General features: G+C 41.0%; 1 protein-coding gene across 2 annotated transcripts in view; it reads right to left on the reverse strand.

Moving 5' to 3' along the window:
* gabrg3 (gamma-aminobutyric acid type A receptor subunit gamma3) overlaps nt 1-19,906 on the reverse strand; it is a gene marked incomplete at both ends in the record, with an annotated part of 140,104 nt that overhangs the window by 50,365 nt on the left and 69,833 nt on the right. For both annotated transcript variants that reach the window (XM_084067849.1, XM_084067850.1), the window contains one exon: nt 7,085-7,305. In XM_084067849.1, the coding sequence (XP_083923975.1) occupies nt 7,085-7,305 (221 nt within the window). The remainder of the gene's footprint in view (nt 1-7,084; nt 7,306-19,906) is intronic.

The following is a 19,906-nucleotide window of genomic DNA, read 5'->3' on the forward strand; positions in this document are numbered from 1 at the left end:
GGACAGCACATAACTTTGAAACCAATCGCAGCTTTTGCTCTGTTGTGCAAACATACTTTCAGCCACGGTCACTCAATGTCCGCGATGTAATCTGTTCAAGTGAACAACAATAACCAACACATCACAGACACATTTCAATTCTTACAGCAGTACAGTAAGTCTACAGTCATGGGATCAAGGGGGAAAATGCCGCTAGTATGAACACAGCATAACCTTTACCTACAAAGGCTGTCATATCCAAGATATGATCACGACAGGTAGCGAATGAATGACCTGTATACTATAGCAGGTAGGCACAAGCATTGGAGTGATCATTAGTTCCTACCACCAGTGGAGGAAGAAGTACTCAGATGTTATACTTAAAAGTATCAATACCACAATAAAAAAAATAGTAAAAGGCCTGGCATTCAACATGTGACAAAATGTGATTTTCAAATGTGAGAAGTACAAAATAGTGGGGGAAAAAAACACAGCTCATCTGCCTGTAGACTTGGGTGAGGTGCTGGAGCCAAAGGGAAACCAAATGAACAATTAAAGGGAGCCTCCACACACTCAAAAAACTGTACAAAATCAGATTTTTTTTTTTTTTATATATATATAGCAAGCTTTCGGTCATAGACTTTCTTCAAGCATAAAGTAATCAGTGAATATGACAGTATTTAAAAGGTTCAGGGTGTCATCACTTGATTGATGAATGTGTCACAATGTGTACTGGATCCATACCCAATGTCTATAACCTTGATATGAGTGTTGTACTATAAATAAATCACAATACTGTAGATTACATTTGCTCTTTGCTTTATGATGACTACTGCCTGATGTCTGCATTGTATTGCATTTTGTCTATTGTTTTCCGTTTGTATATATTCACTTTTTTTGTGTTTCCGGTCTCAGTGGACACTTGTTTCCTTTAGTTTTTGTAGTATACGTAATTGTAGGACAGCAACTCCCATGAGTTTTGTCACTGAAACATTTTGGCACAGGTGTGACACATTCATCAATCAAGTGATGATACCATGAACTTTTATATACTGTCATAGATATATATAAAGAATTGCAGTTTCGAGTGTACAGAGGCTCCCTTTAATTGTTCAAACTAGAAGCTCGGCCCTGCTACGCAGGGCCTCGCGTCTAGCCCGCGGCCACTTGGCAGCGCATATAAGTGGCATAGCGTCATGAGGGCCAGTGGGGCCGTGGCTTGGTCAGTGAAGACCCTGTAGCGCGGATGATATGTGGCATAGAGGGGCAGATTTTAAATCTCCAGAGGAAACATCCGTGGGCTACCATTGGTTCAGCGATGTGTGCGGGCGCCCTGCGGGCCCTCCTCCTCCACCAATGTGCAGTATTGAGAGCCCTGACGTCACAACATTTGGAGCGATGGGCACTGCACTCTGGTTGGTTAGGGTACACCTAGGGCCCAGGTAGAACCCAGTTAAAGCCTGCATGGGCAAACCCAGTTAGGAGCCGCCTTGGTCCCACATAAACGTGGCTAGTTGGGGCCCACCTAAGGGCCAGGTAGAAGCGACTTATAGCCCGCATGGGCATCGCAGTTAAGACCCACCTCGGCCCCACATAGAATTGCCTAGGTGGGGCCCACCTAAGGGCCAGGTAGAGTCGGTGGGGACCCCCCACAGGCCAATGTTAAAATGGTAGCACTTGTTCCTCAACATGTGTGAATGTGCGTGCAAAGTTGACCACAATCGGACGCTGCATTCATGATTTGCGGCATTTTGTGCAAACTTTAGATGTGAATCTTAGCCAATCGGGATGGAATATGAAAGATTAAACAGATCCGTCTTGATCACATGACTATAGAGATCATGTGTACCGATTTGCGTGAAATGTAGATAAAATCGGAAGGAGTAATGTAAAGAAATATGTTGTACATAAGGCGGCCTCCTGGTGGAGCTATAAAAGGTAGATGTGAGAAATGCAGGGGAAAGGTTTTTCCTTGACCTCTAGAGAGTGCACATACAAAGTTGTACACAGATTGGTGCAGGTATAGGTAAAAACACAAATCGGACTGTTATAGCGCCACCATGAGGCTGATTAGAAAAATCTCAAGTGGAATTTCTTGCTCGGCATAGTGGGAATGTGGGTGCAAAGTTGCACGGAAAGTGCATGCTGTGTTCATAATTTGAGGCATTTTGGTCAAAACGGAGCAGTCCTGGAAACTTTGGAAGCCATTTTTAGTCAATCAGGATGGAAAATGAAAAATCTGAAAGACCGTTTTTTTTTTAATGACTATAGAGATACTGTGTATCGATTTGCGTGATGTTAGGACAAAATATGTAGCAGTACTGTGAGAAAATGTGTTTTGCAAAAAGCGGCCTCCTGGTGGCACTATAACAGGGCCACCCATGTGAAAGAAATGGGGCAGAGGTTCTGAATTGGCATCCAGGGAGTGTGTGTGCACAGTTGCGCTGCGATCAAGCCAACGATGCGGGATATTAGCTATCCACAGACCGTCGGACGGACAGGGGGTAAAACATACTTTCGCGCCATCCCTTTCGGCCTGGCGGAGACAATAAAAAAGCTAAAGTAAAGGAAAAGACCATTACTGCAACAAAAGTAGTCAACAAACTATACTATAAAACATTGGCCACATTGTCAAATCATTTAAGAAAGAGGCAAACATGTTGAAAATAGCCGATCTACAAGCTTACAACGCCTCTCAACGTGAGGCGTTGTGAGCTTGTAGATCTGCTATTTTCACAATATTGACTTGTGGAACGGAGTCAAACAAAATTGGGGGGGTCCCCAGTTCAAATATGATTATTTTGGGGGGGGGGGGGGGGGGGGGGGGTAGACACTGCCCTAATCGGACCGAAATGATCTGAAATTACTACATGACCATAATGCAGCCTAAACGTGCGTTGCACGGGGCGGTCCTGCCATTACGTTAGTAACTGGAGTTGCTGTGGAGCTACACCAGAAGACACACACAACATACACCATCTACAATGGACTAACGGAGCAGCAATAATAACAGTTACCGCACGAACGTGCATTGTTGACAAAGTGATTGCACAGCCGCTGCAGGCATGACAACCACGTTAGCGTTAGCTACATGCCAACTATCACAGCGCCCTGTCCGTCGTCGCTGCGACTGACTCTGATGGCTACAGCCATAGATATATAAACACTACAGCAAGCTCTCTGAGATGCCATTGTCTGGGAACTGCTCTTAGCGTGACACGACCAATGAGAGTGAGCGCTTTCGTTGTTGCTAAGATACGGTGCATGGCACACGGCGTCTCTGCCCCATAGCTTGTAGATCTGTCACACATGATTGGCGTAGGCTGCGTTGCCGTCGACGCTGATTGGCTGCATGTTGCTGTGACGTTGAAATGGGGTGCCAGGTCTGCTTTGTGTGTAAGCGATTTTGGGCTCATTTGGGCGCGCTTTTGGGCTGTTTTCCATAGAGCACGGCAGGGCTTGTTTCTGTCCCGTGACGGATGTGGCAAAGAAGGTGCAAAACGAACCATCCGGAAGTAAAGTGCGAGATGAAATATATAGCACTTTTTGATTATTAGAGAAGGAGACAGATGTGAAGGTGGAAAATGGAATGTAGGAGATAATATAGTTTTTCATGAGCGATTTTTGTAGCAAGTTGTGAGTGAATTGGGCCACTCCTGTGGGCGGGGGGCTGATTAGAACCATTGGGGTTTGGGAAGGAGACGCTCTCTGTTTGAGTGGTAGGATGTGAGAAGTACCAAAGTATTGGCATCATAATATACTTGAAGTTCTAAAATGTTAAAAAAAATCTAAATAGTTGATCTACAAGCTCACCATTCATTGCGATGCAACGCCTTGTGAGCTTGTAGATCAGCTATTTTCAAAAAGCTGAAGTATAAAATAGCGCTTAATGCACGTGTTGTATTAATAATCTAAAACTGGTAACTAAGGCTGTCAAATAATTGTAGGCCTAGTGGAGTAAAAAGTGCAATATTTGCCTCTGAAATGTAGTGGAGTAGAAGTTTTAAATATCAAAAATGTAAATACTCCAGTAAAGTTCTACTTGAGTAAATGTACTTCATTACATTCGCCCACTGATTGCTACAGTATAAAATGATGCAACAGATGATTGTCTTTGGGCCCCAAGGGAGAAAGTGACGAGAGCCTGATGTTGAAAGGCCAGTAATTACAGAGCCAATGATTGGTTATCTGACCTTTCTAAGAAATTAGGTTGACCACTAAAATCCTCTATACTTAGTGAACTTGACCGGGGTGCGGGGTCGGCTCTGTACATGGTCTGCTCCTTTGCGAAATGTTGTGAGCTTGTAGATTGGCTATTTTCCGGGGATGTTTCCCCCAGAATAGGGATGCTAGGGTTCAAGTGCTCATACACATTTAGATCTGCTGTAACATTTGGGACACACACACATAGACCCACACAGACAGACAGACATTCTCTTGCTTTACCTCCAAACTGACACCATTGCCCATCCCTCAAATGTACACTCATACCTACGGTGCAACATTTAATTGTAAGGACTGATACTGCTTCAATATAAACGTCTGAATTTAAGTGTATTTATCACACAAGAGTCAAACTTTAATCAACTTGATGTTACTACTCAGCCTTACACAATAATAAGGTCAATGGTAAGGTCAAGGCTGTCATTATTCACTAAACACCATACAATATAAAGTACTGTTGTCATTTTTCAACACTGGTTTTCAGATATTAATAGCAGTGGTGGAAGAAGTTTGGACTTAAGTAAAATGGCAATACCACAGTGTAAACATACTATGTTACAAGTAGAAGTTCTGCATTCAAAATCTTTCTTAAGTCAAAGTATAAAAGTATTGATATCAAAATATACTAACAGTAGATTCTGCCTATATATATATATATATATATATATATATATATATATATATATATATATATATATATATATATATATATAGGTTTTGAAAGTGCATCTCTGGCTGTGATCTCTGGCTGTGTCATTAGCCTTAATGGAAGTTCAAACGCAACATGAATCAATAGATCACCAATGTCAGTGTAATACGACTGCTGCCATCGCCTCCAGTGGAGAAATAGGCCAGAAATAAGTCCCAGGACTCGTTTTTTATATATTGACAGAATCCACTTTGTTTGTGTGTGGTTTTGAGACCTACTTTCTGACATCACTACTTCAGGTTCTTCACTAATGGAACAGCAACAGATGAAGTTGGTCCCATATGCACATGACCATTCATGGGCATAGTGGTCGGATCTCTGGCTCTGTACAACCTGGGTTTCTTCATGGTTATCTCTGAGTCATAGTGACATGCCTATATTGGGCGTATAGGGTTTGTTTCCGGAGGTAGGGGCAAAGAAATGATCAGAGCTGCTGACACATTGCAATTTCACCCACTTCCGGTGATCGGATTGACTTACGGTCTTTACCGCTGGATTCCTTATCCCGTAAGACCACCCACCAAGTTTAGAGCCGGTAGCATGCTGGGAACTGGAGTTATGGCTTTTTAAACCCCAGCCAATAGGAACAAACACAGAGCATTGGTGCGCCTGTGGCCCCTGGTGTGGCTATTATGATGGCAGACCGTTGACCAGTGTTGGTGCCAAGTTTGGTGTGGATCGGAGCAACGGTGTGCCTCGCAGGTCCGTGTTTGTGACCGCGGTCCACTGTCCACCCACCCTCTAGGCAATTTGAATATAGGATGGATTACAAATTCAAATGGGTAGTTATGTAACCCAAGGTTATACCAAAGTTGAACATCACTTTAACCATGTGAATCCCACAGTCCCTATTCTGGGCATTTCATAATAAAGTGATTATCAACCTTTTTAATGTCACAGGCCCCCATTTGATAACATTTTGTATCTCTGGGTCTACACTGTAAAATCCTCTGTGTTTTATTTAACTCTGATAGTGTCCAAATGGTTTCATTTTGTACAATCTGTGATACAGATCCATAAGGGTCCATTTGGACCCCTGATGATCCCTGGATCCGATGCCGAGTCATAATAATAATAATAATAATAATAATAAACTTTATTTATATAGCACCTTTCATGACATAAATGCAGCGCAAAGTGCTTTACAGAACAAAACAAAAAACAAAACAAAAAAATTATAAAATACACAATAAAACAGTGGCAAAAACACTGGCATAAAATGAATGGCTAAAACAATACATAACAGGCAGTGAGGCAGTGTGCAAAACAGTAAAGACATGAATAACAACACAGAGATATTTCAGGCACTTCGAGTAGGCCTGCACTAGAAGACCTGAGGGGGCGGTTTGGAACGTATTTAGGGAGGAGGTCATAGAGGTAGGAAGGTGCCAGACCATTGAGAGCTTTATAAACAAGTAAAATAATTTTAAAATCAATCTTAAAAACAACCGGGAGCCAATGTAGTGATGCTAAAACTGGAGTAATATGTTCTCTCATCTTAGTTTTAGATAAAACTCTGGCTGCCGCATTTTGAACTAGTTGTAGTCTGTCGGTTGTTTTCTTTGGCAGGCCAGAAAAAGTGCATTACAGTAATCAAGTCGAGAGAACACAAAAGCGTGGATCAACGTTTTTGCATCGTCCAATGACAGATAGGCTCTAATTTGTGCAATATTTCTCAGATGGAAGAAGGCAATCTTGATAACATGACTAATATGTGTATTAAAATTCAATTCAGAATCAATAATAACCCCCAGGTTCTTGACTGTAGTATTACTTCCTACAGCCATGTTACCAAGCCTACTTGTTATTGAGTCTCTCTGCTCACTAGAGCCAATCATGAGAACTTCTGTAACGTTGTATTAAAATGGTGTGATCAATTGTATCAAACGCAGCGGTTAGATCGAGGAGTAGGAGGACAGATACGTTTTTATTGTCAGCGGACACCCTAAGATCGTTGATAACTTTTACTAGTGCCGTTTCTGTACTGTGCCCTTTCCTAAAGCCGGATTGGAATTTGTTGTGAATCCTGTTGTTCCGTAGAAATACCTCTAACTGATGGCTAATAGGCTAACATTCAGTGATAATAGTGTGAAATGTGTGCGCTTGTCGACCAGCTATTTTCTGCAAACAAATTAGGTGTAGAGGGGGAAAAGGAGGGGTACCGTTACGTACCTTAGTGTATAAAGTATCTTGCCGTCATTCCATATTCTGAGCAGCTGATTGGGTGTGGTAATCCAATGGGAATCAGCGGTCTTGGAGTTTCTGAAGATGGTGTCTGGTAGCCAAATGAGTCCCACCATGTTGCTGTTCAGAGTCAGTATTTTCATTGTGCTGTTGTATCTGAGCCGGCTGTCTGTCCACGTCTGAGCAAAGATGATGTCGATCTGGTATTCCTACAAGAGACCGTCAAAATGACAAGCAACAATAAGTGGTTGTGGGGTGTAAGGGCTCAGGGTTCAATTTGTTAAATTGAATTAACTACTTAAAGACGGGGTGCCGTGATTTTCAGTGATTTCCCCCCCCAAAACATAATCATCAGGTATTATGGTTATACTAGGAGGAAGATTTAAAAAAAAAAGTGTACAGAAATTGTTAAAATTATGTTTTTATGTGGACACGCCTCCAGTTCATTAAGTATACCTGGTTCTCACCTTAGCACCTCCTCCACCACCTTAGCACCACCCACCTGTCCTAATCCCTCCTACTCCTCATGCCCACACCTGTTACTATGTCACTAAAGCACTGTTTTTTCTATTGGCACGTTTGACCCTCAAGGTTTCAGTCTCCAGGTAGAAACTCAAAATAGTCAGAGAAGACATAAAACACCATAAAAACACCACCAGGGGGCTTAATGAAGTTCTATCAACCTCATAGACACATGAAAAACAGAAAAAGTGCAAAACCATGGCACCACCTCTTTAAAGGACGACTTAACCCATTTTCAACCGATCTTCATATAATTGGTCCTCACTATAAAATGGTACTATTTTTGTCTACTCACTCTGTGTCTCAGAGGAGGGCTAGGGAAACCTGCCTACCAGTGACATTATCGATGGGGAATACAAGCTGATAGAAACGGCAGGTTTTCTATTCCTGGAAAGTTAGCATGCTATAATGGAAGCCATTATTCTTGCATTAATAATGAAAAATAAAAAAATGAAATCTTGTTTAAAAAAAAGAAACCTGCCTAATGATTATGTCACTGGTAGGCGGGTTTCTGAAGTGTCCATAGCCCTCCTATGAGACACATACCGAGTAGAAAACAATAGTACCATTTTATCATGAGAATTAGTGAGGACCAATAATAGGTTGAAAATAGGTGAAGTCGTCCTTTAAGCCCTATATAGTATTTATTTGTAAAACAAATAGAGAAAATAGCTGATCTACAAACTCATACGCATAACATTGTGAGGTGTTGTGAGCTTAATAGTAGAGCTATTTAAAAAAAAAAAAAAGTAAATAAAAAAAAAAGTTGTATAAAATCTGCCCAAAATGTGCCAAGGGCTAATGTGGTTAACATACATATTTCATTAAATTGTAAAACATATCAGAGAGACTACATTTACCAAAAGAAAATGCATGTATCAATCAGACCAGAAGCAGGGATAAAACGTATACAAAACCGGCCATAAGAATGATTGAACAGATGGGGAATATCAAAAGCAGAGGCATGACACCCCCACCCCCAAAAAATAAAATCCCTCCCAGCATATCGATCCCTTTAAGGGCCATTCAGAGATAAAGAGTCATTAAAATCCAAAGTTATTTATTTTCAAAAGTACAAACAATCAACCAAACCATTCAGACTCAGAAGCATGTCACACTCTCCCCAAGCTAAAACTCCACCTATTCATCTATTAGAGAGCGTATTGATTTTGTTCCCGAGTCACCATGGTATGAAGTATCAAGCGGAAAGTTTGGGAACATCAAAAAATCTATTTTCTTGTGGGCCATGGGGAGAACATGCTAGCAAATCAGTGTTGCCAGATGTACAATAATTATCGTATTTGTACAATATCTTTACCCTCTGTACGATGTACGATCAATAATTCCAAAAATGCCCAAATCATCATTTCGCCATATCACAAAAAAGTGTGTGAATTTATTAAATTCCCTGGCTGCTTATTCGGGATCCAATTTGGCTTTTCAAAATAAGTCAGGAAATCTGTAATCTGTAGAAAATCTGACCCTAGATCTGTACTTGGAGGCATTAAAAACACTGGTCACGACTTTCCAGTCCAGTTTCAGGCTTTTATTTGTGTAAGGTCCAGGAAGTTGCCTGCTTCCACACTGCATACAGTATGTGATGCGTTTTTGTCACGTACAAGTCTCAAACAAGGTTGTTTCTTACACTAAAAACTGTGAAATTACATATTTACACACGTGATTTGTCTTGGCTGTGTACGATAGTTTTTCTTTCAAATGCGATAATTTTAAGCCTCCGGTACGATAATTCAACATTTACCATCTGGCAACACTGTAGCAAATAATGCTAGGCGACAGCACAACCCCACTGTCGTCAGCAGACAGCAGAAGGGGAATGCAGGGGCTTGTACGTACAAAGTGAACCACACCCCCCTGGGTGTCGCATTCGCTGTTCTCGTAAAATGACTTTGTGGTCTTGTCACTTCCAGGGATGTTTGTCATTTGTAAACATAGGGCTGTACACTAAAATGCTGTTGATATGCAGGCCTAGTGTCCAGGGAGCCTTCACTGGGGTACTCTGTCTGTGAATCTCTCAGAGGAGCTTCCTTCCATGTTGATGTGCAGACAGTAGGCCTGTCAAAAAAAATCGATTCATGAATAAATCGCGATTCTTAATGCCACGATTTTAAAAATCGAATCAAAATATTAAAATCGATTTTTTTATTAATTTTTTTTTTTTTTATAAGTTAGTACCTTTTTCACTGGCACTTTGTCTGAAATCAATGTCAGAAAGACTAGATGTTCTAGTATAATTAAAGCAAAGTGATTTGGGGTAGAAAATCACAATAAATCGCAGAATCGAATATCAATTAATCGCAGAATCGCAATTTTAATCGAATCGGCACCCTAGAAAATCGCAATAAATCGCAGAATCGAATCGAATATCAATTAATCGCAGAATCGCAATTTTAATCGAATCGGCACCCTAGGAATCGATTTTGAATCGAATCGTGAGGTAAGTGAATCGTGACACCCCTAGCAGACAGACACACAAAAAAGAAAACATGGGTTTGAAAAAGAGTTGCGGCTCAACAGTGGGATTTCTCAGTGGAGTGCTAAACCCAAAATCCAGTATACATTTATCAATTATTTTACAGGAATCAAAGTCTACAAAAGGTAGCGCATCCCAAATGTCAAGTCAATGTAGGACAAAGTACTCACATTTCCACTTACTGTACACACCAATAACACCAATAAACTTAATGCTTACGCCTTTCAGCCAAGAGCCTTCATCAGAGCATCAACATCACATAGATTCAACTCAATTTATACAAGGTCAGAGTCAATCCACAGCTGAAATCTTAAGTCAATCACTTGTATGGCATGATGACATGGTTCTAGATGCAAGGACAAACTCTGATTTCGATAACTAATGACATTAATTACAGACAATAAGGTATGTATCTAAGTTACACATGTCTTCACAGACATCATTCAGTCTATTGGTGTCATAAAACTTGGCTTTCTCAGGGTAGCTTTCATTCAGAATTCAGAGGGGATATCAGCCATTATTGTTTGACTATTTTTTGTAAGGATCTTACAAAATATGGAACCTACATATGTGTCCCGATCTTTTACCACTTTCAACCTGGCTTGCCTATTTTGGCATGTCATTATACAGAAGTTTTCAAAAATGTAAAAGAAAATAGCTTGTAAACCGTCTATTTTTTTAAACTCTTTGAATCAGGTGGTTACATAAAATAAAGTGTTAATGTGTTTAATTTGTATCAATCAAAACATCCACAATAGGCCTCTGTCCATCACACACACACACACACACACACACACACACACACACACACACACACACACACACACACACACACACACACGTCCGTCTGTGAACAGCTAATCTCTGCAATCGCTGGACCAATCGGCGTGAAACTTTACACACCACTCCCTGGTATGGAGGCCAAGGAAGGAGGTCTGGCCCAGATTTTTAACATCAACCTGTCCAACAGATGTTGTGAAAACCTCACGCAAATCGGTACACATTATCCCTATAGTCAAGTAATCAAGATGCATCAGTCCCATTTTTCATATTCCATCCAGATTGGTTTCCATAGTAGGGTTGGCCCGTTTTGAACAAAATGCCACAAATCATAAACACAGCGTCCGATTGCCGTGAAACTTTGCACGCACAGTCCCACTTGGCCAAGGAAGAAATGCCACCCTACAGTACACTAAAACGGTTCAATTCACTTTTTGGCATATAACTCTTGAGCCGTAGGTCATACAATCAAAAGTCCTTTTCCCTTGGATTCCTTGGAACATTATGCAACTCATTTCCACCTCAATATTACGCCATTTTCTTTGCAAAAACACAGTTTTTGCTACTACTACTCCTACCGATTTTGTCCAAAAACCTTACCCAAATTGGTACACATTATCTCTGTCTGTCTGATTTTTCACATTCCATTCCGATTGACTATGATTGGATTTGAACGACATGCCACAAGCACCGGCAAGATCTCCACCTGTAACTCCCTCCAAGCACAGACAGACACAAGTGGTTTCCTTGCTACTGATTTATTTGAAGGTGCTTCAATCCTCCAAATCCACCGTGAAAACTATAAACAATAAACATAAAATAAGCATGTTACAATAACATAAGATAGCGTCATGCACAGCATGTAAAATAGACACATTTTACCGAGTAAAATACAGACAATAAAAACAAACAAATACCTCGTTGGCTGCATGCTACACATAAAGGGAGTACTCTTCAGTCTTCAGGTCCTTACTTATAACCCTTTCTTATGACTTCAGACAGTAACTTTTCTTATAACTTTTAAGTTTAGACAGTCTCTGTGCCCAGCATGACACAGAGCTCCTGCACCTTGCTGGTTGCTGCTTCTGCTTCTTAATTGCTTAATGCAAAAGTCCTGTGTGAACCCCTTTCATGTGAGAGCAGACCAAAACGACACACAGAATAGGACTTTGACACTTCAAAATAAAAGCACTACAATAACTTGACTCAAATAACCATGAAATAATGTATGAATGTGACTTGAATAACTTCTTAATTATGAACTTGGACTTTAGAGAAATAAAACCAATTATTATATAACTTATAAACGATGACAGTTTTGTTGTTGTTTTTCAAATCGGCCTGTTATAGCGCTACCATGAAGCAGATTTTTGTTGCACATATTTTTGATACTACTCTTATACATTATCTCTGTTGTCATGTGTTCAAGATACATCTGTCAGATGTATCATATTCTATTCCGATTGGCTACTATTGGCTCAGAGGAGAATCTGTGTTGGCATGCGCGCGCAGCACACACCCACACAGGGTTTATCAGAGCAGCTTTCATTCAGAATTCAGAGGGGAATCCCTTCAGCTCGCTGACTGGGATAGAGGTCAGCTGCAGCTTTTAGTTGCTGTAACATGAATTACGTGACTTAACACTCAGCGCAGAGTGTTAGGGAAGACCCATAAATGTGAAGAAAGGGTCGGAGACAATGAGTCTAGGTGCCATTAACGCATAAATTATACTAAGATAACACTCCACGACGCAATAGTTATTTTCGGTATAATTCAGTATAAATCAGGCATATCCACTTACAGTAAACCCTATACAATACTTTGTAGATTCTTCCTCTACACCAATTCTTCCTCTTCGCCGAAAATAGCGGATGTACAAGCTCACAGCATGTTGCAAGATCGGCTATTTTCACAAAATGTTCATCTGTTTTCGCAGAATGTTAGCCTATTATGACATATAGGGCCACCCTACAGTAGCATACCAATTTTCACAGATAATAGTCAGGGACCATGGTGTCATTGAGGCAGGTTATGAAACATGACATTATTAGGGAACCATTGACTTGGGTCACAACCTGCGATCCACTCAACAGTGAGCACTTTAAACTTTTTACTGTATCTGTGAAGTCTGGACCTGCTGGTAGCACAGGATGGGAAACATTAACATCGCTTAATCACTTCTCACCTACACTCTTTCCTTTTTCCTCTCTACAAAAGCAGACCAAAACATGCCAGATGAATCACTGAAAAGACATTAGTGAGATCTGACTTCCAGGATAAATATATACTTGACATTGATGTGGAGCTCAGTTTAGTTTGCCTTTTTTTGATGTATCCACATCTCAGGCAATCAAAGCCAGCTGGACAGTACAGAGCAGTGGCTAAGTGATCAGGCAACCATTATTCCGTTAGAGAGCTGGAAATCAGTCATGACTCGTAATGGAATTGTGTTCAAGTATGCAGCCAATGGTAAAGAAAAATGGTAACGTCATTATAAGCTCTTCCAATAGTGCATGTTGTGGAATGGTTAAGTATTAAGATATGAGTAACATCAGGCTTGTGAGATCCCCTTTATGCTGTCATTTACCTTGTGTATAAGCAGTTTCTGCCACAAGTAGAACTAGAAAGGTGTAGAGAGCATACTCCACCAGGGGGCATGCCCCAATAATAATACTTACACTGTCAGAAGCAGTAACATCAAACTGTGCCTCCCTCCCCTCTCTCTCTCAAATATAATAATTGAACATATTTCTTTGATGTGGTGTCTGTTGCATATGAGGTCTACATGAGTTTCCCCACAAGGAAGTGCCACTTTATTATGGCAGATTATCAAATAGGGAAACTTGGAAAGCTGGATGCAGCACGAATTGGAAACTATTCATAAAGTCTTTCAGATCGTGACGCGATCTACAAGCTCACAGCGCGTTGGCGTTGTGAGCTTGTAGATCGGCTATTTTTGGCAGAGATTTGGTGTATACAGCACAGTTAGTTTCAGGTTTGTTTAACTAAGAATAGAGGGTTTAAAGTGATTAAATACACTTTTAGCCGCAGCACTGAGATGCTTTGTGATGACCAGTCTGGATTCCTCCAGCCACCCACACCCTTTATCACACTGTCACCATCTCCTGAAATTCGTTTGACCTTTTACCTAGATACTGCCTTAGCAGGCCTTCATTTCAATAGCTGGCCAATTAGAATGCAGTCCATAATCAGGAGAACCACCGGGGTCTTATGACCTTCAATTGTTCAGCCTAGGGGATTTGACAAACTAGGACATTATCAGGGGTTTAATGACTGGTGGGGAAAATGTCTGCAAATCTAATCAAATAACTAATATTTGGCTTATGTCATAGCGTCTGGAAATAGGGGGGTGCAGATGAGAATATTGTAAATTGGTGATGACTGGTGTAGAGGGAGATCTTATAAAACACCACATTTTCACGACGTGTTGGGGCAGAATCGCACCATGCGTCACCCTTTTGACTTCCCTGAGTCAGACGGTGATGCGACAAGGCTCTCCTGTCACATCACATGTTGTCGAGAACGGATGATTTACAATACCAAATGCATGGTTATGGCGGACATCGCACCTCTTGGCACGACCAGTTCACTCAGCTAATACCCGCTTGGGGTTGCCTCACAAAGCTCAAGTTTGTTTCTGACGGCGTGTCTGCCTTGTTTTACATGTTTACAACCTATCATGAGTTGGGGGTGAGAAAGGCACTTCAGTATTCCAGTGGGTGGGACTACCGGGAATGTTGAAAAGGGACGCGACAGGGGAGTCCCGTCGCGGCAAGCGGTTGACTCATGGTCAACTTGTTGTCAAAAGTGACATAAGAAACCAATCTTTATTTTTCTACAGTTATTATAAAGGAATATCACTATGTTGACAACATTTTGAACAGCTCTGTTATTTCTGTAATAAGACAGTGTTGCAAACAGACCAAGCATTTCACTCTATTTAAAGGATTAAACACAAGTCCTCTTTTATACCTAAGATGTGTTGCAGATCTACAAGCTCATAACACATAACAACGTCTTGTGAGCTTGTAGATCTGCTATCTTTACCGTTTTTGAACTTCTTTCAATGTCCAAAATATGCCAGCTTCAAAGTGGTTAAAATCCAGAGGGGCTTGTACAGAGATGGTGCTGAGACTGGCGTACATTTAAAATCAGTGATGTTCCTGTATTTATGTAAACCGAAAGTGGATGCGTTATGATTAATCAGAAGCGAAAACACAGCTTAACTGCACCCCTTGGGACATGCAGATTTGACAGGTGCAAGAAAACTGCATAGAAACATAATCTCCATCTCAAAACGTTGAATGTAGCATTAGCAGACTGGGGCGTACAGTATGTTGGCCGGGGGCTAAGAATAGAAGTAGAAGCTCAATGCACACGGGAACATTAGCATTAAATATACAGCAAAGTCACTCAGTGAAGGTGAATCTGAAGACTTAAATAGTTAAAGTTGTGTCTTCAACTTTTGACTCATAAGTAAATACAGTATTTACTTCTAAGACAGGAGTTGGAAATAATTGCCAATTAAGCTGTACTGTACTGTATATCTATTTTTTTTATTCTCCCAATTTTATCGTTATGGCAATTCCAAGTTTTTACAACGTCTACAATTGGTCATGTGGGAGAGTGTTACAACCATGCGTGCTTCAGGACTCCACCGCACTCCTGTCAAAGGCCTCAGTAGCCCCAGGCCCCACTGGGCGGGGCTTCTTTCGCTCTACATTAGAAGAGTTGGGAACTGGGCGCTTTATCGCTTTTTCTCTCCATGTAAGCTTGCATTGACTTTATAAGGTTTAAAAAAAAAACGTATTATTCGCATGAAAAATTCACCCCCGGTGTGTAAGGGGCTTAAGAATCGGAATCGAATCGTGAGATAGCAGACGATTCACAGCCCTAATAAAACACCAGACAGTGAGTCAGTCAGACGACTGAGCTGACCTTCATGTCCCTTTATGCAAATTACATTTGTAGTTACTTGGAGTGTGGCAGAAATTAGGTACTTTCAACCTGATGTCCTTATTTTGTGCTGTCATAAAATATACAAGACCAGCTCAGTGGCCTTGTGGTTAGAGCGTCTGCCCTGAGACTGGGCGGTCAGGGTTCAATCCCTGGCCAAGTCATACCAAAGATGAGAAAAACACAACCTAATGCCTCCCTGCTTGGCACTCAGCATCCAGGATTGGATTGGGGGAAATCCCTGTGACATAGCGTCATGAATCAGGTCAGATTGAACCAGTAACATGTACTGTACTGTACTGTAGGTGTATTTGGTAGTGGATCCTCCCTCCATGATCTACATTGATTGGTCGGGGCAATTACATGGTTATAGCTCGCAGATGATTTAGTTTACACACTGTTTGTATGGTTAGGTTTACAGTAGGTATGGAGTTGTGTGTTGGTGTGATTTAATTAGGTTTAGCTAGAGTAATCACAGCTCGTATCACTATGTGCATGAGGCCATGCATAAACGATTGCAGCAGGAACAGTCTACAATGGAAGGAAATACTATAAGTGAAACTTGTGAAGAGTGTGAAAGTTGGTTTGTAGATGTAATCTAGGCAGGTAAAAAGTTGTTGAAAAGTGTTCACCGCAATGAACACTGCATTGAACTCTGCATTGAACACTGCAATGAACACTGAATTGCTTCACTTACAAACTGCTCATCTAGTAACTTATTATATCGTAGCTTACCCCAATACTCTCAAAGCCCCCACCCTCCAAACCTTCAAAACTGCTCTCAAAACCCACCTCTTCAACATGGCTTTCCCCAGCTAACTGCACACCCCGTCTCACCATTCCACAGTTTTTTATTGATTTTCTTTTATAGATTGTTTCCAAAAGTCTTAGCCTTTTCTTAGTGTTTTTCCTAATAAAGTTGATTTTCTTTTGTTGTTTTCTCCTCCCCCCATGTAAAGCGTCTTTGGCTACTTAGAAAAGCGCTATATCAATTTGAGATATTATTATTATTGATAGCTAAAGATTGCACAGGGAGGCCCAGCTGTTATTAGGCTTTTGTTAGACACACATAGTGTACTGTAGGTACTACTGTAGATACCAACGACAGTGTGCATACAGTAGATGATGTGGGGGAGTTACCACTCTACTCTCATTTTAAGACAATATTGTTATCCTGGGAGATAATGACCTAATAAACCATGTTCCTCCTGACATTTGTTTGTCTAAACCCAATGCCCTCTGTTCCAGCTACACTTTGTAAAGTAACGTTTTATAAGAAGCCATCTGCTTTCCCTCTGTTTGCTATGGTGAAACTGCAGACAGTGAAATATAATAATAATAATATTAATAATAGCTCAGATTTATATAGCGCTTCTTTAAGTACCCAAAGTCGCTTGACTTTGGGAAGATACTGTAGTCGTGTACAATTTACAACATGGCACACCACTTTACAAGGTATGTGATGTTGTGAACTCAGAAAGGGATTCCTGAGGACATGAACCTGATTTATACTTGTCACACAGCAAATATAGCCGATCTGCAAGCCACAATGCGTAGCTTCTGCAACGCATGAGCTTGCAGATCTGCTATTTCCGGCACGTGACACTCTTATATGATGAAGAAGCATAAATTAAGCATTAGGCGAAACCTCTCCCATTCAGCCCTCAGGCAGTTTCCCAGTCAAGAATAAAGTGCTTGGTCTGCCTTTACACTGAAAAAAAGTTCCTCTGCTCGCTCTGTCCTCTAATCACCCATCTGAGCCCCCCATTTCCTTATCACATTGGGATAGAAAGTGCCCCCGCTCAGATCTGTGACGTGCAGACTTTTAACTTCCTAACACGTTCTGCATTTACCCTCTAAATGCTACAGAGTGTGATATGGCAGTTGCAGCAGCACAGTTCATTCTCTAGTCTGAGTGGTCACTACTGCCGCTGCACCACATGAAATGGGTCACACAGCACCCTGGTTTGCAGCGTGGCGCTGGCACCGTGTGGTCCTGCAGACCGCGCCACCTGGTTCTGCGATGTCCAGAGGTCTAGTAGGTGTTTGTTGTGCCTTGCCTTGGGATGTATCTCCGTGTGTCCTCATTAGAGGCAGCCCAAGGTCATTTTGAGAGTGCAGAAAACACGTGCTTCATCATCCCAGTGGCGTGAGTTATGTGGGTTACTGCTCAAGGCAATGCAGTGATAGACTGCTGGCACTGTGTGTATTGTCATTCAGTATTCTTCATGAGTTTTTCCTCTGTGTCTATATCGGTTTGTCAACATGGGCCGGTGTTATAAAAGGTCCCACTTTTCATTCAAAGTGGAATTGGGAGCATGCAAGGTTAACAACTGTGGCGTGCGCACTCACATTGATTTACTGAAAAAGACACGGTGTGATTCCCAACTCACAGCGTTTGAATGAGCTCCTTCTCCCACCGCTGAGCGTTTGTAATTTCACAACAACGTTAGAAAAAAAAATGAATCGTAACCAACGACACAACGTAACGGGGTTACTTTGGAAGCACTCTCTGAGGACCAGCCCTCTCTGCAAGGTTGCCTCTGTATCATTTCCCTTTAATGCTCACCTTTAAAGCCAAGAACTACGTTTTAAGGGTGTGGTTTTCAAACTTCGTGTCCAAGGCACACATCAAAGGGCAAGTCAAAATCTCAAGGCAAACCTGTATTCATATCTGTGCAAAATAGTCTCTAATAACTGTTGTTTATGTTTATTTGTATTTACTGATGCCAAATGAAAAGTTTAAGCACTTAAACCCTATTGTATACCTTCACAAATTAAAGAAAATGGCTAAAATAAGTTCACAAGGTGTTGTGAGCTAGTAGATCGGATATTTTCGCTATTTTAGAATTTGCCTCTGTATTGAGAAATAAGTGAGCAGAAAGTACTGATAGTACAGTAAATCAATTTCAAATTTGTATAGTTATAGTTGTGTATATTGAAATGTGTGATTCTCACAAAACCCAATGGCACACCAGGACTTTTCACACAGGCCGTCACACCAATGTGCCTCAATTAGGCCTGACCTCGATTATTAGAATAGTCGACTAATCAATCGAGGGGTGTCTGAGTCGACTGCCAATCTCTTAGTCAAACATTTTTTTTTTTGGGTGTTGCATTAGTCGACTATTAGTCGACTATAGCAACTATTGGCCAATCAGATTCGACTATAGAAATCCTTAGTCGGGGACAGGCCAAGCCTCAATTTAACATTTAGGGATTCAGTGTTACAGGTACAGTATATACTTATACAAATATATTCAAGTGATCAATTCTGCACCAGTGGTTCACACTCTCTGGCATCATTCATAAATGATAGCCTGTCAGAAAAAGACATCTGACTATCTCCTAATGAGATAATTGAAGTTCCATGAATAATGAGGCAACACAAAATACTGCCTTTACTACAGTTCAGTTAGACACTTCAGCTCAGGATTAACCATTTACCATCTATTGCAATGATATTGCATTCAGTTTGGCGGTGTGACTCTGCTCCTGTGATACTACAGATTACCTGCGCAAGCATGACACAGAATCTGAGATCACAAACCCCCCAGAAGCAGAGCATGAAATACAGAGTTATGCATCAACATGGAACCCTTCAAGGCATAAATTAACATACAGATTAACATACGATCCACAGAAACAAACATTTAAATGTTGAGCCCTGTTTACACGTGTATCTTAAAGCCCTTCAAGATACACAGATATAACCTCATACCATCGACAGAATCATACATTTACTTAAATGGTAGAGTTATATGATTGCATGGGCCTGGACAATTTTGGGGAAGATTTGCCCACATGGCCCTTGGTGTTTAGTAAATGTGATCTTATCCTAAACATTTGCTTCTCTTTCTTGTAGAAATTATATATTGTGAATCAAACTGTCTCTTAACACATTGAGTGCCAAAAACGGTCCGTTTTTCATAATCCAAACGAGGTGTGCCAAAAACGGTTATGATCGTTTTTGGGCAAGAATATGAAAAAAAAAAGAAAGTGCATTTAGACTCCAATCCACTTCCTGGTTAACTTATGAC

Source organism: Gymnoscopelus microlampas (assembly GCF_963454915.1).
Source record: "Gymnoscopelus microlampas genome assembly, chromosome: 9".
Classification (NCBI taxonomy): domain Eukaryota; kingdom Metazoa; phylum Chordata; class Actinopteri; order Myctophiformes; family Myctophidae; genus Gymnoscopelus; species Gymnoscopelus microlampas.